Source organism: Balaenoptera acutorostrata, chromosome 11 (genome assembly GCF_949987535.1).
Source record: "Balaenoptera acutorostrata chromosome 11, mBalAcu1.1, whole genome shotgun sequence".
Lineage (NCBI taxonomy): Eukaryota > Metazoa > Chordata > Mammalia > Artiodactyla > Balaenopteridae > Balaenoptera > Balaenoptera acutorostrata.
In genome coordinates this window covers 9,942,680-9,967,138 of record NC_080074.1, presented here as the reverse complement: position 1 = coordinate 9,967,138, position 24,459 = coordinate 9,942,680, and the positions used below count along the sequence as shown (strand labels likewise).

The window sequence follows — 24,459 nt, the reverse complement described above, 5'->3', positions numbered from 1 at the left end:
GGCATGGGGTCGGGGGGGGGCGGGCAGAAGGACCCCTGCCCCACCTTCTGCCAGGAAGAGGTGACTCCCTTGGGCTCTGACTCTGCACCCACCTCTGGTTGATGTGCTTTCTGCCACTTAGCCCAGATCCCAGCCACACCTGTGCCCAGATCCTGACAACCATGCCCGCTCTGTAGCCGGCCTGGGATAGTAGAGAGAGCGCAGGCCCGGCAGCCAGGCTGATTCACTAGCCGCGTTGCTCAGTCAGTCACTCCACTTCTCCGAACCTCAGTCCCCAGTCTGTTCCTTTCTCTCCTCAAATTCCAGTAACAGCCTCAGCGACTTGCCTATGCTTCCCTCACCCGTCATGCTGTTCCCAGGCTCCATGCTTCTGTTGGTGCTGTGACGTCTACCTGGCAGCCTGTCTCACCTTTGCTCTCTTGGCTAACTCTCATCTAACGCACACGCACGCTGACACACACATACACACACACCGACGCTCTTACATCTTTCAAATCCTAGTGACAATGGCGTCTCCTCCAGGAAGTCCCTCTGGACTCCAGGGTGGGCTATGTGTCCCTTCACAGTACCCTGTAACCTCTGCTGCCTTTGTCATTAGCACTGTCCCCCTGTCCCCTGCCAGAGACAGGCCAGTGTCTGAGGCTCCATCTCCGGGGCTGGCAAGGAGAAGCTCACAGACAGTAGGCGGAGTCCAGAGGACCACATCGGCGTCTACCCTGGCCGCGGGGTGCCCAGGGAGAAGCACTGGGGTGTGGCTGGTGTGGGGGACAGAGTGGGCAGGGGGAGGCCTCAGGGGATGGCTCAGCAGGAGGAGGGCTCTCGATTCACCTGTCTCCCCAGGCCGGGGACTCTGGAGAGGTGGGCCCACTCACCTGGGGACGTGAAGAAGGTTTTGCAGAGCTCTCTTGCTAGTAGTGACGTCTCAAATCTCCTTGATAATATTCACCCTTCGGCCCACGGCCACGGGGACCTCCAGAAATCCAGGATTCTGCCCCAGAAGAAAGGGAAGGGTAAGAAACCCGCTTTTATTTAGTGCCTGTTAATCAGGGGCTAGGCAACTTTCCTACCACCTATTAGCTCACTAATATCTCTGAAAAGTGAGATGTAAGGTGATCATCACCTTTACCGGAAGCTGGGCTTGGAGAAATTAAGGGGCTTGTCCAAGGAAAGCATCTGGTGAATGATGAGGCCAGAGGGTCTGACACACAATGGATGCCAACCCCCAGGTGGTCCCCAGGCTCTGGGCCAAGCATCAGGGGAAGAATCTGTCCCTGGAGAGTCGGGGTGGGGGCAGGGAACCCCAGGGCCGGGTTGAGCTTGAGGAGGTCTGCCGATCTGTCTGTGCTCCCGAGGCGCAGGCCCAGCGCTGCCAGGAACCTGGCCGGGGGAGGCGCACCAGCCAGGAGAAAAGCCGCCATTTCTGAATTGTGTTGCTCAAAGTCAGAGAAGTAGAAGCTGGCAGGGGTCTCCTGGTCCTGGGTCAGTCTGACATTAGATGGAAAGGCCCCCTGCCCACTCCCTACCTGGCCCTCCACCCCAGAGCCCAGCGGTCGGAAGCCACACTCGAGGCCAGAGACCTGCTGTCCTGGTGGAGGGGGCATCTCAGCAACCTGCCCGCAGCGTCAGGGACAGAATCCGGCACCTGTGGGAGAGCTGTTTGACCGTGGGTGTGGCTTTGCCTCCCTGGGTCTTGGTTTCCTCATCTGTCAAAAGTGGATCTACCTTGAGAGACCGTAGTGAGGATGAAATGAGAACCAGCAGGGAGCCTCGCACTTACTTGCCGGCTCCCTGGCTTCCTTCCCAAACTGGTCCACAGGCAGGCCTTTCTGCAGGTGAGCCAGATGGTCCAGGAAAATGGGCCTGGGGTCTCTGCAGAACACTGCACTTGTAGTCTGCTCTGGATTCCCTTCTCTGCGAAGTTCCCATGGCTGTGTGACCCTGGGCAGGATACTAAACCTCTCTGTGTTTCAGTGTACTCACCCTGCCTCACCAGGTAAATCACAGATGTGTGAGTGGCTGTGGGGGAATGTCCCTGGGTTGCTTTTTTTGGTTTTTTTTCTTTTCTTTTTTGGGGAGGAGTGTGGAGCATGGCAAGAGTCCCTCCCCAGGGTGACTGTAGGCTTGGGGTTGGGGGCCCTGCTTTGGACGTGACACTCCCAGCCACAGAATGAAGTACCAAGGGTCTGCCTTCTTGCTTTCTGGGAGGACTCCCTGGGGGCTGAGAGGGACTGGCCCAGCCTGTGTTTTTCTCTGGGGCCTGGGGTGACAGTACTTAAGCCCAGATGCTCTGGCCTGGGTTGGCCATTGGAGGGGGGAAGGGCTCAGAACTGCCCCGCTTTAAGCAAACCCACTGAGCAGAAAATCCAAAGGGGCCTGAAAGGCAAAGTTTAGAGCACTCCCTCAGTCTATGAAAGGATCTTTATTTTATAAAGAGCTTCCCAGTCAAATTCCATTAACTTGACCCCTTCCTTGGTGGGTGGGGGTAGCACCGAAATGATCTCCCAGAGGAGGCGGCCCAGCGTGGGCGGAGGTGCTCAGGCATTGGGATTTGGGGGGGGGGGGTCCCACTGGAAGCCCTTGGAACAACCCTCTGGGAAAAGGGGCAGCAGAGTGTGGAGGTGGGAGGGGGTGGGGGAGGAGGGGTTGGTGACCTACCAAGGGAGTCACCGGGTCCCGGGTGTCTGCCCTGGGCCAGGGCCCCAGCACCAGTGCCTCTGTTGTCATGGCAGCCCTGCGAGGTGGGGCTGTCGAGCAGGCAAAGTTACAGGAGGGACGTGGGGCTCGGAGTGTGAAGTGGAGGCACTGGGGCCTGGCTGGACCACAACTTCAGTAACAGTGGGGATCTGCCTGCTCTTAGGTGGCTGTCTCAGTACCCACACAAGCAAGGCACACAGCAGGTGCTCAGTAAATGTTTGCCAGTGAAGAGCAGTAGGAAGTCAGGTCCGACTGATTCAAAGCCACCACGCCATTTCCCCACTTGGGCCCAATGAACCCGAGGAGGTGGCCTGTGGCCCCCTGGGCCTGGGAGGAGAGCAGGGTGTGGGCAGAGCCAGGCCGCCCTCCCAGCGCCCTCCTGCGGTCCCGGCCGGGGCAGTCAGGGACGAGCCATGTTATGCCCACATGTGTCCACGAGAGGTCGCCCCGCACCGCCAGCAGCAGTGAGACCCGCCTCCCAGAGGACCCCTAGTGGTGGAGGAAGGAACTCACCTTGGAGGAAGCAGGATGCGGCCCGAGCAGCGTTGGAGAATTGTACCATGGAAGCGTTGGCCGAAGGGCACTGCAAAAGCGGCACAGAGGAGGAAATGAGCCCAGAGGGGGATGGCTGGTCCTGGGGACCCGCAGCTAGTCCACGGCAGAGCCTAGAGGTCCCCTCCCAGGTCCTCATCTCCTGGATCTGAAGAGGGCCTGCTTCTGGGGCTGCTTTGTCTGGGTTTCCCCAGACTTCTGGACTGCAAGGTGGAGATAGGGTCGGGGAGGGCGGGGCTGGTGGATGGGGAGCATGGGGTGGGGCCACGGGGTGCACTTGGCTGTACCCAAGGCCACGACCCTCTTGGTAGCCCCTCTTCCATCAGGACGGGCCCAGCTGGTCATGCTGGGGGTACAGCTCCTCCTCCTTGATGTGGGAGCATCACCAGGTGAGGTAGGTGCCCCAGGGGGTCTGGCTGGGAGGCTCTGTCAACTTGGCTTGGCCCTCACTGACCCTGGAACCCCACACCCAAGGGGCAGGGCTGGCGCTGGATGCCCAGGCAGCTGGGCCCTGCTGAGAAGCAGTGAGGCCAGGCCATGCTGGGCCTTGCGGGCTGGGTGAGGAGCTGGGTTTTATCCTGCGGCAGTGGGGAATCTATTGGGTGGGGGTTAAACCAGGGAGCAGCGTGGTCCTTCTAGTCACCGATGGGTGAGTGAGATGTGGGTAGGGAGCTGGGTTAGGAGGCCGTGGTTTCCTGGGCCTACAGCATAACTCACAGCCCAACTCATCCTGACTAGCAGGGCAGGTGACTGGCCCACTGGCTGTCTCCTGTCAGCCCTCCAAGCTGGGAGAAGAGGCCAGGAGACCTGTTTTCCTGGCTCTCTGGCATCATGATCCTTCAAGAAGCCCTCCTTGGCTCCCTGCTGCCGGTTGGATGACAGGTGTATACCTCACCCAGCCTCGGTTTCAGCTCTGTCCACTCCCACCCACAGCGACTTTAGCTGCAACGCCCTGACCCCTCCTCACCTCCCTGGGGCCTGCAGAAACCCCTTCCAGGCCCAGCTCAAATGTTATTTCCTCTGAGAGGCCCTCTCGGCCGGTCTGGGCAGCAAGGCCTCTCCCTGGCACCACATCCTGTGGGAGCTCAGAGCTCGCCGTGTTAGCAGGGTTCTCGGCCAAGGCCCGGCGGGTAGAGCCACTGCTGAATGTAGGGACTGGCCCAGTGGCATGCACAGCATCCAGCGAGGGGGATGCAGGGAGAGAGGACAGAGGGAGTCTGGGACAGAGGGGCCCGGAGGCGAGGGAGAAACCAGCTGAGCCCCACCCTCGAGTCCGTGAATGTCCATTCGGCACTCTCGCTGTTGGTCAGCGAACTTCTCCTTGGGTGACGTGGAAGAGCTTGTCCTTCTCCCCCAGCGTGACATGGCTGTGTAGACGGGGTGGGCAGAGAGCTCACCCGGTCGCCCTGGCCCTCCTGCAGGACTGTGGCCCCAGGCTCTGCTGGGCAGCCCCTCTCTCCACAGAGCCCTTGCCACCTTTGAAGTCCTGCGGCTCCTGAAGCCCCCGTGGCTTCGGGCTAAGTGCCTCCAGGGGCTTCCGAACTGGGGGGGGGGGGGGTCAGGCATGGGATGCCCTGGCTGTGACAAGGCCACCTAAAGGGGCCCAAGAGGAGGGGGAAGCCAAGTGTAGCAGCAGGGCCACCGAGCTGAGTCCCAGGACCTGGAGGTGGTACCACGGCTGCTATGCAAACAGCTGGAAGCCCAGGGAGCTGGGTCACACAGGCAGCCTCAAAGGGGGCACGGATACTGCGAGGACAGAGCGAGGTGGCATCTGCTGGAGCCAGCCACGGAGGGAGGGCCATCTCCCGGAGGGTTGCCCAGAGATGGAGTCCAGGGAGTACGCAAGGCCCTGGGGATGCAGTGGAGGTGGGGCAAGGGAGGGAGCCCTAGCCAGCTAGGGTGGGGTGGGGTTAGGAGCACTGATAAGAGAAGGGGCCGCAGGTCAAGGGGCCAAGGGGAAGGCAGGGCTGGGCTCCGGGCTCCTCAATAACAGAATGCTTACCCTGCCCCACTCCTGGCCCTGGACACACCTCCAAAGATGCTGGTCCATCTCCAGGGTGGCACTGCCCCTCCCAGGTCCACAGCGGCTCTAAGCTGGGGGCGGGAGAAATGCAAGGGCCACCCAGCCCAAGGAAGGACTGAGCGACCCCTCCCCACGCCTCCTCGAGGCCCTCCATCCAACCCTGCGTTCCCAACACTCAGTGGGTCCCTGCACACTGTTGCTTCCCCTGATTCAGCACCCTCTCCATCCCAGTGCAGGCCTCCCCCTGAACCCCCAGCCTGCCCTGTGTGTGGCAGCTGGACCCTGCCACGCGGATGCTGTCACCTCCTTCACTGCCCCCACTTCCATCCTTACCGCAGCGAGTAAGGCCCACGAAGGCCTGGCCCCTGCCTGACTCTCCGGAGGCATCTCTCAACTGTCCCCCCAACCTGCTCATCTCCCCCACCCCCGCCCCACCAAATGGCCTTGTTTTCTGAAAATGTCACACTCTCTGTCTTCAGGGCTTGTGTACACATCCCAAGTTCTGCCTCAATTCCTTCCCCTCGCATTGGACTCAGGTCCATTTCAGTTCAATGTCCCTCCTCTGGTCTCGGCGCCCCTCCTGGGTGCACCCATGCCCCACGATGGCACTTTGCACATGGAGCTGTCCTGCTAGCTCCATGTCTGCATAACTGCAAGCTCCTCCAGGTCGGCAAGCTTGTCCCACTGTCCCGTGTCCCTGACCCCAGCAGAAGCAGCACAAAGAATGTGCTGAAAGGTTTTGCAAATGATAAGGGCACTCACTTAACATTTATTGAGCACCAGCTGTGTACAAAGCCCTGTGCTAAGCCCTGTAGGGGGTTATATAATGCAAAGCCCCTTGGCTCCAGGCTCCTGAAAGAGCTCCAGACCAGACAGTGTTCAAGGGAGATCTTCTGCACCTGCCAGGGTGATCGGGGGCTTCCGCAGGGGACTCTGCCTGGAACACGCGTCTGCTGAACACCCAGCAGCTTATCTCCGCGCGGGCTGCACAGCGTTCTCCAGGAAGCCTCTTTAGAGCTCGTCCGCCCTAGACTGTGTCCCCAACAGCAAGGGACCACAGTGGGTGCCTATTTCCTCTGCACAGGGCCTGGCACCTCCAGAGCTCATTAAATCATTGCTGAGTGATGGCTGGGAAGAGCACCAGGACAGCAGGCAAAAGGCGGTCGTCACAGGCCAACCCGGGGTGCGGGGTCCGAGTTGAAGGCTCACCTGTCAATGATGACGCTCTGGCAGAGGCTTTAATAGCAGGAGCTCACCCCTGACCCGCTTTCAATGGCTGCTCTATAAGCTTAATCCTCCCAGTGACCTCTGGGATAGGAGGACAAGGACTTCACCCCATTCTACACGTGGAAGAGAATGGGGCTCAGGAAAAGGGACTCACTCAAGGCTACACGGCCAGCAAGTGGTGGAGCTGGTGTTGGAACTCAGGTCTGCTCACAGCCCGGATGCTCTTCTTGCTGCTCCTTAGCAAGATCCTCCAGCCTTGGGAACCCACTCGTGCTGCTTCTGAGTCTTCATCTTTTCTTAAGAACCAGATCAAAGGGGAGTGACTTTCTGAGTCCCAAATAAACCTGAGGCCTCCTGTGAGGGGCCAGGAAATTTGGCCGAGGGCATCAGGAATCAAGGGACGCCCCTGACCCAGCTGTCACTGACGTGCCTGCCTCGTGTGCCCTGTTGCTCTGAGCTCCCCGGGGAAGACTTTTCCTCTCATTTATCACCCATCTATCCATCCATCCATCCATCCATCCATCCAACCCTCCCTCCCTCCCTCCAACCATCCTTATTCACTTGCTCACTAGTCACAATGCATCTTTGATACATATCAGGCCCTGTGACAGAGAGATAAGCCATCGTCTCCACCATCAAGTCAATAAAATGTAGCAAGTGTAGATACCAGGACAGAAGATGAGGCACAGTGGGGACACACAGTGACCCTCTAGACGGAGTGTCCAGGGACCATGGGGGGGAAAGAGTCCTAGAGGCGCTGGCACCACTCTTACCCCGTCTCTGAGGCTATCGGTCTGTGGAGGAGAAGCCTCTGCCCCAGGCCAGCCCCCGTTTCTGGCGCACCCCAAGGTCTCTATGAAGCCATTTCCCTACTGTTAGGGCAGGGGATCCTCACGGAATTTACCCGGCTCACTTCAGTGGGCCATTTTGAGGCTGGAAGGACAGACACAGCCTGCTGTTGGGACTGTCTTTCCCGGCTCAGGGCGGAAGGTCTGGTCCCGGCTGTTTGGGATCCTTGGCCACTGGATGTGTGTGTGTGTGGTCACCCTGCCTCTCACGCTCTGACCCTGCAGGGCACTGGTGCCGACAGGGCCTTGGAGGCAATTACCTCCCTGCCCTGCTGAGCCCAACCTTCCAGACTCCCAAGTCTCCCAGTGGAAGTGGGGGCCCGAGGGCAGCAGATGGGTCCCCAGAATGGCCCTGACCCCAGTCCCCAGTCGGCACTTCTAACCTTAAAGCAATTCCACCTCCATGGCCACCATCTCCTTGGTGCCCTACAGTAACCCTGGGAAGGAGGCAGGGCAGAAGCTGGGAACCCTATTTTGCAGGTGAGAAAGCTGAGATCTGAGAAGCAGAGTGGCCGTCCCAGCTGGCGGGCAGACTCCCGGAGAGGTTTAAGAGCTGGGCTCTGGTGTCCTGTAGGCCTACGGTGAATCCTGGCTGTGTGACCCGGAGCTTGACCTCTCTGGGATGCCTCCTCTGTAAAAGGGGGATACTGAGAGTACCTCCTCACAGGGGGATGTACGACTTAAATGAGATAGAGTTTGGAAAATGCTTAGTGCAGGGCCTGGCACACTCGGGGCGCCCAATAGTTTGGCAATATTATGAATACTAATTCAGGTCTTCTGCCTCCTAAGCTTGCTCTCTTTCTACCCCACCCCCCCGCCCCATCTTTCTAAGGATTGAAGACAGCAGCTGGCAGTGGGAGGTGGTTGCTTTAAATATGAGATGAGGAGAACAAAAGGAAAATAGAACAGGGTGGTGGCTTATGGCTAAAATGGAACAATTCCCCTCGCAGACCTGGGGGAGGGGCCTGAAGGACATCATCCGACGTTCCTGCTCCCTGTTCTCGAGGAGCTAAGCCTTGCTTCACAGCTCTGTCAGTCCTGCTGCGGGGAGGGGGAGACGCTGGCCTGGGACCCCACAAGGCAGGAGGACACCCCCTGCCTGCCCGTAGGCTCTGTTCTCCAGAGGAGCAGGAAGTAGGCTAAGCGGGATCCTGGAGCTTCTCTGCACCACTTCCAAGACAACATTAAATATTCACCAGAAGATTCCTCCACAGGCCCACCGCGAGCTTCAAAGGCAGCCTGTCCCCTTGGCAGCGTGCGTGCTGCCTTGGTTGCCACGGGCCCCGTTACCAAGTCCTTGCTCTTCGTCTTCTCCCACTGACTGCCTTGGTGCCCCTGCTCCCCTCCCACGACCCCCCGCTGGTGAGGCCTGCGGTTCTGGCGTCTGTGGGGCCCCGGTGGGGGGACCAGCGTTTCATTCCCCCTGGCCGGCGCGCACTGCTCTCCCAGGCGGAGGGCCGGGCCCTGTGACTCGGCCTCTAGACGTGTCCAGAGAAGGCTGCGATCTCCCCTACGCCGACTCTGGCTGGGCCCGGCAGAGGGGACTGAGGTGTCGGTGGGCGAGTCACCGCTGCCCACACACAGACGGCACCGGAGGGGCCGGGGCTGGCGGCGGCTGCAGGGCTGTGGTCGCTGCCACCATCAAGTGAACGGCCGGGGCTGCGGCAGGCCGAGCAGAGGGGAGGTAGAGGCCTGCTGCCGGCGCAAGGAAGCCGCGGGGAGCCCGACGGACGGAGGTGCGGACTGGCCGTGGGGACCCCCGCTCCCCACTGGGCGGGAGGTAAACAGCAGGCCTGTGAACACAGCTCGAGCAGGGCCGCTGAGGCCGGCAGGCCGGGGTCTAGGTCCCGGCTGAAGTCGCTTCCTAACTGGACCTGGGCAAGATACCCCGCCCGCCCAGCCTCAGTTTCTTCATTTGTAAATGGGGACAGTGATTGCCACCTCGGAGGTCTGTGGAGGATACAGGACACCGCGGGCAGAAGGGAGGGAGCCCAGTGCCTGCCAGGGGGGGACGCTCAGCAGCTGGAAGCTTCCTCGCCCTCAAGCCCAGAAGCCCCTCACCTTCAGCCACTCCTCCTCCCTCTACCCTCTGGGGAGCTCCACGCCCAAATCCTCCACTGCCCCCAACATCCATCTCACCAGCGTCCTCAGGCCCCCGCTGTTCTTCACGTGCCCCTGCCCCCTCCCCCGAGGGTGCCTTCCCCAGGCGTTCCCCCCGTCTCATCCCTCCCCTGGAAATGCCATGGCCTAGTTCAATGCCACCTCCTCTGTGACACCTCCCCCAGTGCCCCGGGCAGGGAGAGCTGCTCCCTTCCCCGAACCCCACATTCCCCTGAACCCCACCGTCCCTCCCTGCTAGCAGATTACTTAAATGCATCCTGCTTTTCTGCTCCTGGGTCTGCCTCCCTCAGTGGACTGCCAGCCACTCACTGCCAAGGCCAGTGTGTTCCGATGCGTTCCTCACCGTCATGACCCTCTCCTGTTGCAGCCCCTGTCAGCAAATGCTTGCTGAATCACTGGCCATGAGCAGGAAGGGGCCTGTGAGGAAGGTCAGGGTGACCACGGCTGGCACAGGTCTCAGGGAGCAGAGGGAAGGAAAGCCACTGAGGTCGAGAAGAAATGCCCGGGAAACACAGCTGCGACGGTCCTGGGTCACCTGGCCCAATCTCGACAGCGGGCACACCGCCTTCTGGGAGCAGGAGGGGGAGGCGAGTGAGGAGGGGCCCGCCGCAGCAGACAGAAGCGGCACCACTGTACTGAGTGCCTGCTGGGGCCGGCACTCAGTACAGTGCCGGCTTGTAAAACCTTGCTGAATTTCCACCCCGTCCTGGGGGAGCTGGGTGTCAGCAGCCCATCTCCAGCTGGGAGGAGAGTAGCACGCCCAAGCACGCAGAGTGTGCACCACAAGGGTACCACCTGCTCCAGGTGCAGGCCTGAGACTCCCAGCAACCTCAGGAGCTGGTTCCTTTTATCCCCATTTTATAGACAAAGCAACTGAGGCACAGAGAGGTTAGGAAGAGCAGGGCTGGGCCTGAGCCGGGTCTGTGGACCTCAGAGTCCACACTCCCCACTGCCACCCCACTGCCTGGGATGCGGGCTGAGCCTGTCTTACTTTTTGGCACCCACGTGTGGCGGATTAAAGGAGAGAACAGCCGCAAAGCCGGCAGTTACTAAACCAGAGCTATTCCAGGCAGCGGCGCCCCCTCTCCTTGTACTCCCATCTGCACGCCTCGCCAATCTCCCGGCAGCACCCGGCGTGGCACAGGGCTCGGGCCAGCGCAGGTCTGAGGTCAAGGAGCTGTCCCCCGCGCCCCCCAAGTCCCAGAGGGCCAGGACCCGCTCCACAGTTAGATCCTGATGGTCAGCCTTGGGGCAGTGACCCTGACTTCTCCTTCTTTTCTGCCCCATTGCACTGAGCTCAGGACCCCACGCACGGCGGCAGCTCAGCGAGCACTTGTGAGGTTCTCAAGTGGACCGACGGTGCTCCTCTCCCTGCTCAGCCGCTCGGGTCTTTGAGCAGAGCTCAGCTGACTGACAGGGTGCCGTCCAGCAGAGCTGCTGACAGAACCCGTTACAACTGGACTCAGCCTCAGGAGGCTGTGACTGGGCCGGGGGCCAGGACTGCCAGGCCTTAATGTCCTAGGTGGGCCATCTCAGGAGGCCCCGTGAGCGCAGGGACAGTGGGCTGGGGAGGAGGACAGGCTGTCCCAGCTCCGCCCAGACCCGGCATTTTGGGGTGTGAGACTCAGAGTCTGGAGCCAGCCCCTGAGCTGAAGGGGCTTCTCGGGCCCGCAGTGCAGCCCCTCATCCTCAAGCCACTTCCGCCTCTGTGCGCCTATCCCCACCGCCCCTTGGCCTGGAGCATCTCCTCCCTGGGGAAAATCCCCTCTCCCTTCCAGAGTTGGCTTTCAGGGCTCACCCCACCGGAGGCTCCCCGTGACTCTCCGGGCTGGGCGTGGAGCCCCTCCTTCCACCCCACCACGTCCTGTCCTCTCTTTTATTACACCACTTTTCACATCCAGTTGAAACAACTGGATTCAAGTGTTCTTCTGCGATAGACTGTGAGCTCACTGAGGGCAGGGTCTGTGGCTTCTCCATCTTTGTGTCCCCACTCCCGGGGCTGGCACTCAGTGCTGCTGAATAAACATCTTTGAACTGAACTACATCATGTGAGACCGAAAACGTCTTTATAGTGGCTCAGGTTGGCCACCAAGGATGTCTCAGTCAGTATCCACGGGGCCCCATCCAACGGCGCTCAGTCCGCACCCGTGACGGAACGGCGGGGGGGCAGGGCCTGGGCACGCAGGGTTGTGCCTGGGCACAGGGTTTCCGGCAGCCTTGCAGTCCGGCCAGAAGCTTCTCCAGGTTCCTGGGACCCAGCACAGCCTGAGGACACTGAGCCTGCCTTCCCCCCAACCTCAAGAGACTGTAGATCAAGGTCAGTTTTTGGTTATTTTAATTGTAAAATCCAAGACATTCATATAAATAAGACCGCTGTGTAAAATAGGATTCACCCGTCTACTAAAACCCTTCTCCCCACACTCAAAAAGAATATAGAAAACCCAGTAGAGATAAGAAGTACAAATCAGCATGCGGTCCCTGATGAGAAGTAAGTGGCAGGCCAGGTTTCCCTGCTGAAACAGGCCTCACGGCGAGGGCACCCCTGGCCCAGGCGTCTCACCGGAGGTCAGTGACACTTTGAGAAACGGCGCAGTCGCAGTTCCCACACCCTCAGCCACTGGTTACCAACTGCATGGGTGAGGCAAGGTAACAGGTTCACGCGGCCTGGCGGCTGGGGAGCGGGGAGGGGACGGAGGGGGACAGGCTGCTCGGTCCTCACGTCAAAGCCCGGGGCTGTGGAGCTGTCGGCCCAACGAGATGCAGTGGCTTGTTCAGCCCGGGGTCAGGCCGGGAAAGGGGCTTCTGGGGCGGGGTGGGGGTCACCACTTCTCCGGAGGACAAGGAGAGAAGCGCCAGCGACCCCCGAGGAGAGACTCCCTCTCGAGGCCATCTGCATATGGCCCGTACAGCCGAGGACAGCGGACGCCTGCCTGCAGTGCTGCGGGCGGGAGCGAGGGGGCTCCCGGGCTCTGAGGGGTGAGCAGCCACTCGGAGAGGCGGGGCTGGCGTGTCCCGGTGCGAGAAGTTCCATCTCCCCTGCTCCTTCTACCCTGTCACATCTCCCCACCCCTCCCCTGCCGCCCCCTCACACCCTGGGACTCAGCGTGAGATGGCTGCGAGCCTGGGGACAGAGATGTCAACAAATTCACACACCCACACCGGGCGCGGCTCAGGAAACGGTACACAGGACAAGAGAAAAGACCCCGGCTTTCCTCTGGAAAGTCAGGACCTGCCTGGGGCTGCTCCCCATCCCAGAGCAACAGCAGGAAAAGGCCCGCGGGGGACGGGGGCAGGGGCGGGGGACAGTGTCAGGAGCACTTCCAGACACACACAGCCAGGGTCCCCCCGAAGTACAGGTAGAGTAGGTTCTTCACCTCATGCGTGATCTCAAAGCCGAAGCCTTCGCCGATCACCACGTGCCAGGAGGAGCCGAACTTCTTGTCCATGGTCTCTTTGATCATCTTGGCGGCGCTCTGGAACCAAGAGGGTGCTCGTCAGAGAGGGAGCTTTCGGGGAGAGAGTGGGCGTGAGTCAACACCTCTCCGGAAGGCAGAAGTCTTGGCAAGGGAGAGGCCTGTTGCCTGATATTGCTGCTCTGCTTACAGAACCTTCGGACAGGGTTTCCGCACGGGCCCCCTCCTGCCAGGGGCTGTCGTTACACAGGGACGGAAACCCAGACACTATCTCATCAATCAGAAGACACTGGCGAGGTGGCAGAGCGGGCATCGGGCCTGACACAGGGCCCCAGGCTGGAGCTCGGGCTCTGCCCTTAGTGCCCGTGTCCAGTGCCAGGGCCACAGGGCTTTCTCAGCACTAAATGAACAAGCCCCCGGAGAGCACGCCGCAGACTGCACGGATTACCATCGTCACCACGAGGTGTCAGGCTTGCCCTCAGGGAACAGAAAGGCTTTTCCCCGATGGGTCTGGTGGGCTCTGGGACAGAAGCTGGCCCGGCTCCCTCCTTCCCGCGCTCGCTCTTTCGAGAAGAGGTCTGGGCATGGGGCGAGGCCCGGCCTCTGCGGGGTGAGCCCCGTGCTCAGGCACTTGCTGTGCACTGGCAGCGCCCTCACCGTGCCGGGCAGCTCACCCACACCATCTCAGCACGTGTCTCCTCACGACCGCCCAGCGTGGAGGCAGCGTCCTCACCCCTGGCCATAGACTAGGCCACTGGGTGATAAGAAATGGCCTGTGCAAGGTTCAAGAGCTAGGAGGGGCTGGACATGCAATGTGCACTTGGGCCTCCCTGGCCCGAAGCCTGGGTCCTCACTAGCCAGGGTCTGCCTCACCCAAGCTGCCATGACACTGACTTCTTTCTCACTCACCACCAGACTGATGAATGACATCCCTGTGTTGATGCCGATTTGTTGTTATCGCCAGCACCTAGAACGGTGCCTGGCACAAGGATGTGTTTAACATCTTATTTGCATGGATGAATGGATACATGAACGAATGCCTGGGCGGGCCTCTGTTCTCCACTGGGATGGAGCCAAGGGGAAAGGTACCCTATTCAGCAGCCCACCTGAGACTGGGAACATGGGCAGGGCCGTCACGGAAAGCCCTCTGGCTCTTCTCCCTCTAGGGCTGGGCGTGAGCATCGATCAGTACTGGAGACAGCACCGGTCTCTCCCCTCACCGGCCTTCCCCACGGTCCGAATGCTTCCAAGGAAGGCTCTAGCCTGGTCCCAGCAGGACTCTCTGGAGCTGGCTGTGGGGACTGGGGCCACAGGGGTCACCAGAGACACGAGGGGCCGCCTGCACTGATGGCAATACCTCGTTGTTGTTGGAGAATTTCTCACAGGCCGTGACACACAGCTCCATGGTCTCCACTCGCATCTCCTCTGGCATGTCCGAGTGCTGGAGACAAGGCAGGGGACAAACAGAGAGAGCCTCAGCCTGTGACCTGCCTTCTGGGCTGGCCTCTGTCCCCAGCGTAAGGCACGGACACCGGGAAGCTGCCCCGGCACAGCCCCGGGCAGAGCCCAGAGAGATGACCCATCTCCTGATGGAATCAAGCGAAGCCTCGCGGGCTCTCATGCCCCGGGCCCCTGTGCGACCAACGTGTTACAGCGACAGACACGGGGTGAAGGCTGGCCCAGGCAGGAGCCTGCCGGCCACGGGAACGGGTTACCAGTAGCCTCAGAGCACAGCTGACTCGCCCAGAAGCCTGAAGAGGTGGTGTGGCCCCTCTGAGGGCTCCTGCTTTTCTTCCTGCCCCTCTGGGTGCTCCTTCTCGGGCCACTTTGCTGGATGTCTCGCCTCCTCTGGGCTTCGTCTCCACCCTCGCCTCTTCTCCAGCTATCTGCTCTCTAGGGACCCCACCCTGCTCCATGGATTTATACACCTTCTATGCGGGGAGGGTTCCCACATGTTCGTCCTTAGCTTTAACTTCTTTTTTGGGCTCCGGATTCCTATGTCCAACTGCCTACCTGACAACCTCAGATGTCTGAAAGATAACTCTTGATTTTTCCCACAAACCTATTCCTCCGTCTTCCCTCTCTTGGTAATCGACACAGTTTTCTCTCCTACGCTCAGGACAAAATAAACCCTAGCAATCACCCTTGGCCTGCTTTCCCTTGTACCCAGCATCCAATGCGCCAGTGAATTCTACTGCTCTACCTTCAAGATCTGTCCAGAACCCTACCATGTCTTGCCACCTCTACTCTGTGACCTGGACTCGGCCACCCTCATCTCTCTGGGCCTCTGCAATAGCATCCTGACTGGTCTCCCCACTTCCACCCTGGTTCCCTAAAATCCATTCTCCTTCCAACAGCTAGAGTGACCTTTTAGAAATACTGAACGTAAAACCAATCACCGTACTCCCACTCCTCTGCTTAAAGCTCTTCACTGTTCCCCTTTGAACTCAGGATAGAATCCACATTTCTCACCGCGGCCCCCAGGTCTCTGAGGCCTGGCCCTGCTGTCACGCTGACACTCACGTCCTGCCACCCCCTCAGCACCCTGTTCCAGCCACGCTGGCCTTCTTTCTGTTCCTCCCAAATGCTGAGCTTACTCAGGCTTTCTGTGCCTGCTGCTTCCCCTGCTTGGGGAGTGTTCTCCCCCAGACTTTCACAAGGCTTTCTCCCTAACTTTATTCAGGTCTCTGATCAGAGAAACCTTTCTAGAAGACATCCTCTATTCTCCATCCCCTTATACCTGCTTTATTCTTCTTCATAGCACTCATTACCTGAAATTATGTTCTTTAAACCTTTCTTTCATGTGGGCCAGGCCTTTGCCTTGTTCACTCCTATATCCACAGTGCCTAGAACAGTGCCCGATATATAGTAGGTGGCCTAAATAAATAATTGTCGAATGAATGAATGAATGAAAGAATGAATCACTGTTGACACCTCGGTCTCTAGGTCTGGCCAGCAGAGCCCTTCTTAACTTCCTCCCACTGCTATTCTGCAGGGGACAAGCTCCCCCTGCCTCTCTCTAAGGTTCTGTGGGGCCTGCCTCCCTCCTCCGGGGCTTACCCTGACCAGAGGGAAGGTCTGCAGTCGTTTATAATCAGCCTCATCTTTCTTCCCTTCTGTTTCTCCCATGATCCTTCCTCTGTGACCAGGAGGAGAGAGTGGGGCTTTCAGGAGGTGCTGGGACTGGTAATTAAGACACACCCAGGAGATTCAGGAAGCAGGCCCAGCCAGCTTGGTGGGAGCAGAAAATGTCTTTCCCCAAGGGGTGCTGTAGAAAACAGGAAAAACCAGGAGAAACGAGTTGGCTTAAAAACCATACATCGCAAATTAGAAATGTCTCAGTAACAATCTGACACCTCCCCATCTCAACTCCTCTGCATCCTTTTCCAAATGGCCAGCAAGTCTGCAGACGGGAGGATGAGTCAACACAAGATGCTGGGACCCAGTTAAGAACACGTTGGTACGATGCTGCAAGCCCACACTGTCATCATCAAGACAAATACTGACTGCGGGCCAGGCTGAGGGTGGAGCCTTGAGCTCGCAATTAACGAACGTAGCTTCTCTGCATGCCCACTATGTACGCAGTCCTTGCCCCCCAGCAGACGTGGTTAGTAAGTGAGATGTCAGGTCACGTTTAACAGTCCTGGGTTTATGGGCAAACGAGTGCCTCCTTCTGCAGGTCCCTGCTCTGTGGGAGGAATGGGACCAGCAATGCTCTGTGTCCTCCCTGGCACGCCTGGTAGCCCAGCTCTTCTCATCCACTCCCTCAGGCCACCTGTCTGGCTGGCCCAGGCGTTGGGAGGCTTAGGCATCAGTACTGGTCCTACCGCTCACTAGCTGCATGGCCTTGGACTTCAGATGCCTCATCAGTAACACGAAGGTAGTCCAATCTATCTCATGGGGCTGTTATGAGAATCAAATGAGACAGTGTACGCCAGGCACATGGTAGGCATTCAGTAAATTGTCCTTCCCTCCCTCTGGCTCCTGGGGCAATCACACAAGGATATGACTGAAAAGTTATAAAGCCTAATACACATGTATAGATTTTTTTTTTTCTTTCCAAATCTAGTTATGGAAAAACAGATGGGGCTTTTTCTAAAGAGACGGGCCTGGATCCTAAAGGACTGGAAGCAGTGCCGGAAATTCTGGTATTTCTCTTTATCCTGTAATTCAAAGAACTTTTAATCTCAGAAGTACTACTAATACAAATAAATACAAACTGCCATGTCCTTAAGCCCTTTGTAACCATCCTTCTTGGACAAATACAGCCAAATAATGTTATTCCAGCACTTCTCACATTTCCAAATAAATTTGTTTTCAGTGCACGGCCACTGAACCCTGAAGACGCCTAGCGTAGTAACTAACGGGCAGGTAACGACGAGTGACGTCTCTTGGCTTTCCTGTGGGCCAGACACTGTTCTAAGCGTTCCACGTGTATTTACTCAGCCTCATGCCACCAACGACCCCACGAGTTAGGGCCTGCACGAATGCAGGGTCACTCAGCTACTGAGCGGCAAAGCTGGGGTTTGATCTGGGCACAGTCACCCCAACCCCTCCTCACAAGGCCTCCGCACGGCAACGACACGTAGCGGGCGCCCACACGCCTGACCTCTAGGGCGTGACCACTAGCACGGCTCCTATGAGCCCAGCAGTGAGAGGAACGTTTGATCTTCCCTTTCGGTGTCTACTGGTCCAATGCTAACTTGACCCTTGTTTGGCCAAGCCTTGAGCTTTCCGTGCACTTTTTCTGGGCTGTGCTCTCAATCTTGCCCCACCCTCTGATGCTGCAGAAGTCCTCAGCGCCACACCATGTGGTCGGCTCTCTCGAGCGAGGCTGGAAGCCTGGCAGCGACCCCACGCCCCACAGCGTGGGTATGTTCTGAGTTCCCAGCGGACGGACAACTCCTCTTACTTCATCATCCTGGGCATTTGTACCACTCAGATATTAGCAGTTTCCGTTTGTCTCTACATATAAGCCTGCAAATTACCAAGTACAATCTCATTGTCCTCTCTGCTGAAGTTTCTTATTTCACCAAAGCCAGTGAAGCATTTCGTCCTTTCTCATTAATGTTAGGGTCCCATTGCACCCTGTCCCCCTAGCTGTCTTCGGTAAAGGCCACTTTACTGCCTCCTCCTCCACATCATCAAGGGGTGACAGAAGATGCAGGCCACACTGATGATAAAAGAATAAGGGCTTTAAGCTTCCACCGCCTCCTGAGGTTTTCAAGTGGGAACAACTTACAATGCTGAAGCAGCTGCTTAGGCCCCTTCCACCTGAATATGTCAACTCAATTCAATTCATCCTCTGGGCTAAAAAGCACTAGCGTGGAGGGGAGCTCGGAGGCAATTGTGCCTACGTCTGCCCTCTGGGAGGTCAGGGTCCGTGACCGCTGCTTGGACTCTGCTTCAACACATGGAATCCTGATGAAACAAGACTTCAGAGGTATTACCAAAGCCCATTCTTCAGGAACAAAGTGGAAAAGTCACTGGGACAGTTTTTTTAGGGGGGACATCACCTTGTAGAGAAGAGAAAGTACAGGATCACGAGGCGGAATATTAAGGCTGGAATACTAGCTCTGTAACTGAAATCAATTCTGCCCTCTTCCTTGCTTTGCAGCCTTGGGCAAGTAATTTAACCTCCTGAGTCTTGGTTTCCTCCGTGAAATGGGATAATCCCGCCTTCGCATTCTCAGAGAGCAGTCGAGAGCAGCAAGCAGATGCACGTGCGCGCTGTGAAACCGCAGAGCTCTCTGCACTCAGCACCGCACTGCTCTTACAGAAACCACGGTATCAGCCAGCACTTCGTCAATAGCATTCAACCGCATTGATTCAGGATCACGACTGCAAATACTTTTCCTACCCACCGCACGTACTCCTGCGGATCCAAAAGGAATGAGACTCACAGAATGAAAAGGAACAGTTATAGATGATGTGTTTCCAAATCCAGAGAGGTAGGAGAATTTTTTATGATGCTGTATCATTATAGTACAGCTACAGTCATTCAGCCACGATTTTAAAACCCTGCTGATAGAATGCTACCGAAAATAGCAGAACTAGAGGTTTTAATAACCTTATAAATCTTCCATGCAGATGAGTGTGTGCCTGACAGGATCAGGCCAGGAAGAAGTTGCGCCAGGTCTAAAAGAGAGCCCTTTAATAATGTAAGTGTGCCCCTGGCCAGGGCACTTGAATCTGCTGGGTACCAGAGCTCGACCGTCCCGGGGCCCGTCCTGGCGCACAGAGCCACTGGCAGCCTTGCTCCCTCTCTGCCCTTTATTCTCCTCCTTACCCAAGGGCCCCTCTGGAGCTTTACACAGCCTCGCCCGTGTCTGATGCGAGGCTTCTCCTAGGCAACAGGAGGCAGAGGCAGGGCTCTCCACCTCATCCTCTTGTCAAAGCCTGTGCCCCTTGTTCTTCTGTGGCGATGACCTCAGTCACTACTTATTATTTTGCTTTTGAAGTGTTTGGGAAGAATCCTTAAGAGGGTTAGGGGATGTGGGAAGGAGGAAGGAAAAATGAATGAATTCTGGGAAATAAGGCCAAAAGTGTCAGCCAGCACCCCGACCCCCACCCCAAGCCACTCAGAGCCTGGAACACGCTTGGCTCGTGGACCACGGCTCGCCACCCCTTACCACCTTCCGGCATCCGAGAGGTGGGAGGACACGCTTGGAGCACGGCATCGTGCTCCACAGGCAGGTCTGACTTCACACCTCGGTCTGTCTCGGATAAGTGTTTACATCTCTAGGCCTTGGTTTTCTCATCTGGAAACTGGGCCTAAGAATAGACTCTGCCTCACAGTAAATGTCAGCTCTTGCTACTGGTGTGGAAGGAAGGGGAAGTGCAATGCCCTTCTTCATATCCCAGCCAACTAAACAGCTAAATGCTAGGCCAAACAAACCAACACTCACCGAGTTCCCCACCCCGGTGCTGTTAGTACTGAAGCAGGAGGGAGTCACAAGGAAATTTGGTAAACACAGTTGGGCCGGGGGCTGTGGTGTGGTGACACTGCGCTTTCACACTTACTGCCTCATTTCATCCCATAACAACCTGTAGGGGCAGCACCCGCTCCCAGTTCTCAGACAAAGACACTGGGGCTCAGAGAGGTTTGGGGGCTGGCCTGTGGGCACACAGCCAGCAACGACAGAGCCAGGATCGGAGCCCATGTCTATTCTTCTGACGCTACCTTCTGTGCTTGCTTTCCTGTCACAAGCAAGTAGGAAACAAGACAGTAACACAAATAATGTCAGTCCTCGGCAGCCACTGGTCCAGCCCCCTGTCCAGGCAGGCCTCCTACTTCCAGCCGTATCGGGGCTACACATACACTCGGCACCTTGGTTATCCTCCTGCCTTTCCCTGACACGTCCGCCCTCTGCCTTCTGGCCAACAAAGGGCAAAGCTCGTAAGGTGAGGAGAAAGGAACCTAAGGACTTGAGCGCATTCGTCTAAGATGTCAGTGGTGAAGTCAGGTAACAACACGGAAGATCTGGATTTCATAATCAGTTTAAAACGCATCTGGGACTTCCCTGGTGCTGCACTGGTTAAGAATCTGCCTGCCAACGCAGGGAACACGGGTTCGATCCCTGGTCCGGGAAGATCTCAGGTGCCGCGGAGCAACTAAGCCCGCGTGCCACAACTACTGAAGCCCGCGCGCCTAGAGTCTATGCTCCGCAACAAGAGAAGCCACTGCAATAAGAAGCCCATGCGCCACCAGAAAGAGTAGCCCCCGCTCGCCGCAACTAGAGAAAGCCTGTGCAGCAACAAAGACCTAACGCAGCCAAAATAAATAAATAAATTTATTTATTTAAAAAAATGCATCATCTACTATAAAAGAAAGTTTTAAGAGTAAGAAAGAGACGATCACAGGAGAAAGAACAGTCCTTCTCAAGAAAAGAGTTACCTTTCATGCACACAAAGGCTTTTTTTTCTCACATCACCCTTATTTTTTCTCATTTCACTGAGGTCCAGTGAAAACTTCTGATGTGTCTTAAACCAGGGGGAGGGAAGGAAAGAAAGAGGGAGAGAGGGAGAGAGAAAGACGGGGAGGTAGAGAGCAAGACATTTTCTTTGTGTATAAGATGATGCAATAAACAACACTGACTCACATGGTACACCCTCATGGACATACCCAAATCCAAACATTTTTGTCAGGATACAAAGTACAACAAAAAGCCATAACTATCACAGACATCAGCTCCACAGGAGAACAGATGCTTACTACAGACAGCAGATTACACAGTCTCCCACCCCCCACTTTCCCACCTACCCCCTCCTTTCCCACTCAAGAGAACAGATTTGAACGTAAGGGACTAAGAACGACGTTATCACAGAAATGAATTGGAGTTAGCCCTGATTTACTTTTTGAAAAAAATCAGTCACAATTGCTAACTACCGGTGACATCTCACAAGCAGTCACGACTCAGCAGTGCATCGTGAGTCCAGACAACCACCTGCGGCTGAAGGACTTGCTCTGTCCTCCTGAGCACCAAATCCAATGTCTGACAGAAGCCCAACAAATATCTACACTGTAACTAAATTATATTTCATTTGCCCCCTGGGAAGGGAGAGGACCTATCAAATCCATTCAATAACATTTATTAAGCACTGACCTTGAGCAAGACGACAGGATGGGTGTTCATTTACTCCCCCTAAGAACTCTGTCAGACGGGTACTATTATCCCTGCTTCTCTGATGAACACTCAGGCTGAGAAAAGCAAAGGGACTTTCCACCCGGCTAATAAACGGAGGAGCTAGGATTCAATCAGCTATATATGACTTCAGGATTAAGCTTTTTCAACGACTCTGCTATAAACAAGAGACAGTCTCTGCTTTCAAGGAGCATACAATCCAATATGACAGACCAACACACATACACAAGGAATTAACTATGGTTCATGGCAGAAAGCAGTAAGTGTCACAAGCCGGGTGCAGAGATAGAGGAAATAGGAGAATTCTGGAGGGGGCAGAGGACAGCGAGAAAAGCTTGGTGGTAGGGGCAGCATTTGAGTCAGACCTTAAAAGGTGAGTGGGAATCCTGATGGGGGGGCAAGGTGAGCAAGACCTTCCAGGCAGAGAGATGAACAAACACAGTGATGTCAAAGCAGAAAGCTCAAAGCGTTTTCTGGAAAGTCCAACAGTCCAATTTGGCCTGAGGACAGAACTTGGCAAGGGAGAGAAGAGAAAGTAGCCTGGGAAAAACGACTGGGGTCAGGTTGTGGACATATAGCAGGGCCCTAAGACCCAGGCTTAAGAAGTATGGATATTTTTAGTGGAGAAAGAGAAGCCCTTTGGAAGTGTCTTGGGGGCTGGTGACATGGTTGTGTTTTGGGGCAATTATTCTGGTGGGCTGGGTTAACAGGAGAGACTGGAGGTAGGAACACCAGTTAGGAAGCTACAGCAATGGCCCGGGTGACGGGCATTGAAAACTTGAACCAGGACGGTGGCTTTAGGCATAGAGTGTGAGACCCTTGAGAGTGTGAGAATCAAAGGCAGAATCAAAGACTTGACACTGCCTAAGTGGGATGGGCATGGCAGAGTGACGGAGGATGCCCCAGGAGGATGGTGATGCCACTGAGACAGACAGGGGAAGTCAGGTAGAACAGATGGATAGATAAAAGATGTGGGCTGGTCTGATTTTTGAACTCCTGAGTTTAAGCTGTTGGTGAGATACACAAATGGAGGTGTCTCATCAGGAGCAGGGAATCATGGAATCATGGATTATCAGGGGCAGGAGGGAAGCCATCAAGCCCAAGCGCCACATCAATATATCAATCTCTACTCCAACCCCACTCCCAAAGTCTCCCTAACCATGGAAGCCCAGGAGAAAGATCAGAGCTAGAGACGTGGATTTGTAGGAGAAACGGAGAAATGACAGCTGACCATAAGGGAGCTGGTGACACTTCTCAGACGGGGAAAATGTGCAGAAATAAGAGACAAAGGAAGGAAGTTCATATTATCCTCAGAATCCCCAAAGGAGATGTGCTGCAGTATCCTAATTCTGTATATACTCAGACTGGACTCCAGAGAGATTAGGTAACTTGCTAGGGTCCTGTAATTGGGAATCCAAATTAGGTTTGCCAAGTCCTTTTCACTACACCCGAAACTTCCCAAAAGGACCACATCGTCAGGGAAGCCTACAGTTGGGTCAAAGAATCACATCCTAGAACGTCAGCGTCAAAGAGACCTTAGAGATCATTCAACCTAACTTCCCGTTTACAAATAGGGAAACTGAGGCCAAAAAGGGAAATGACCAGCCTCGAGTCCCAGCACGTCGTCAACTGCCCAAGTCAAGCGGTCTGGGTGGAGGCGATGGCGACCACCCGCCCACCCGCGGGAGGAGGGGGTTACCCTGCGAAGGATGGGGGATCAAGGCGCAAGGAGGAGTTGGGTTAGGGAGGACGTGGGATCGTGAAGCTGGAGGGGACCTCGGGAGGGTAGGGAGGAGCGGCCTGCAGAGTCGCGACGGCGAAACTGTCTCGACAGAACTCGCAGGTCGCCGAAGCGGTGGTGGAGGGAAATGGGGGTTGGGAGGACCTGGAACGGGGGACCAACAGGCAGGAGGCTGAAGTGGGGCCTCCGCGGTGGGCGAGGCCCCGCCCGCCCCGCAATGCCTCCCGGCCCCCCTTCGGGCCGGCCCTCCCCGCCCGGCTGCCCACCGCTCCCCCGGGCCTCACCTGCTCCCGCGGGGGCCGAAGCCAGGGCCTCAGCGAGCACACCCCCGCCAGGGTTGTCAAGGAGGGAAACAAGAGTGTCTTAGCAACAGCAAGGAAGTCTTGCCCCCTCACCGGACGTTGACAGAAATTTTACTTCTTATTGGTGAATAAAAACGTCAATCAATGTTGAAGGGCCCACAACGTAGAGATGTCTACGGAAAGGGGCGTGGCTTAGAGGTTGGGGAGATGGGGCTTCACTTATAGTTGTCTTAAGTGGGCCTGAGGAGCCGGGCATCTTAAGAAGTTCTCGTTTTACAGAAACTTTGAAAAGCAGTATTGCCTGGGGAGTTTCTTTTAGTCATTCGAAATAACAAATGCAATTTGTCGGTGTCGTGACCCTAAGATGCTACTTTATTGGGATCTCAAAAGCCTAATATTAAGTAGCATTATGTAGGGCTTTTACAATGAGTAACGCACCTGGTTCTCACCACAATGAGATGTGGTTACGAATACTATTCGAATAGTATTCGTAACCACATCCATCTGAACTAAGGTTCAGAGAGGTTAAGTAGCTTGTAAAAGGAAAAAATCAAGGTTAAGTTCCTGGAGAAGGAACCCAGGGGCTCTCGCACAGCAGCACACCCTCATATTGTTGACTAGTCCTAGCCCGTGGGAGACATTGTACCATCTGACCTAAAGATACCATTGTCCAGAGCCTGCCTTTTCTTTCCCTTAGGAGAAATTAATCTGAACATATGAGTACAACTAGGGAGAAGGGAAAGGGGGGAGGGGAGAAGAACCTGCAGATTCAATTATTTGATTGGTGGATCAAAGGGTCAGTGGGGTGCTCCATATTTTAACCATTTACCCTATCATGATGGGTACTTTGGGTGGAACCCCACTTCACATTCATTGGCATTTACTGGGAACTC

At 56.4% G+C, this 24,459-nt stretch overlaps 1 protein-coding gene across 5 annotated transcripts; it reads right to left on the bottom strand.

The window, feature by feature from the left end:
* Positions 1-893: 893 nt before the first annotated feature.
* On the bottom strand, positions 894-23,661 carry DNAL4 (dynein axonemal light chain 4). 5 transcript variants are annotated; one of them, XM_057557706.1, is made up of 6 exons: positions 23,549-23,661; positions 15,939-16,146; positions 14,236-14,319; positions 12,840-12,938; positions 3,208-3,277; positions 894-988 (listed from the first exon to the last, which is right to left on the bottom strand). In XM_057557706.1, the coding sequence occupies exons 2-6, from the start codon at positions 16,005-16,007 to the stop codon at positions 909-911; spliced, it is 402 nt and encodes a 133-aa protein (XP_057413689.1). In that variant the 5' UTR covers positions 16,008-16,146; positions 23,549-23,661; the 3' UTR covers positions 894-908. The 5 variants fall into 5 exon arrangements, with proteins under 5 accessions (XP_057413689.1, XP_057413690.1, XP_057413691.1 ...); XM_057557707.1 differs by lacking the exons at positions 894-988; positions 3,208-3,277 and adding an exon at positions 6,719-6,787; XM_057557708.1 differs by lacking the exons at positions 894-988; positions 3,208-3,277 and adding an exon at positions 6,769-6,792.
* Positions 23,662-24,459: the final 798 nt, after the last annotated feature.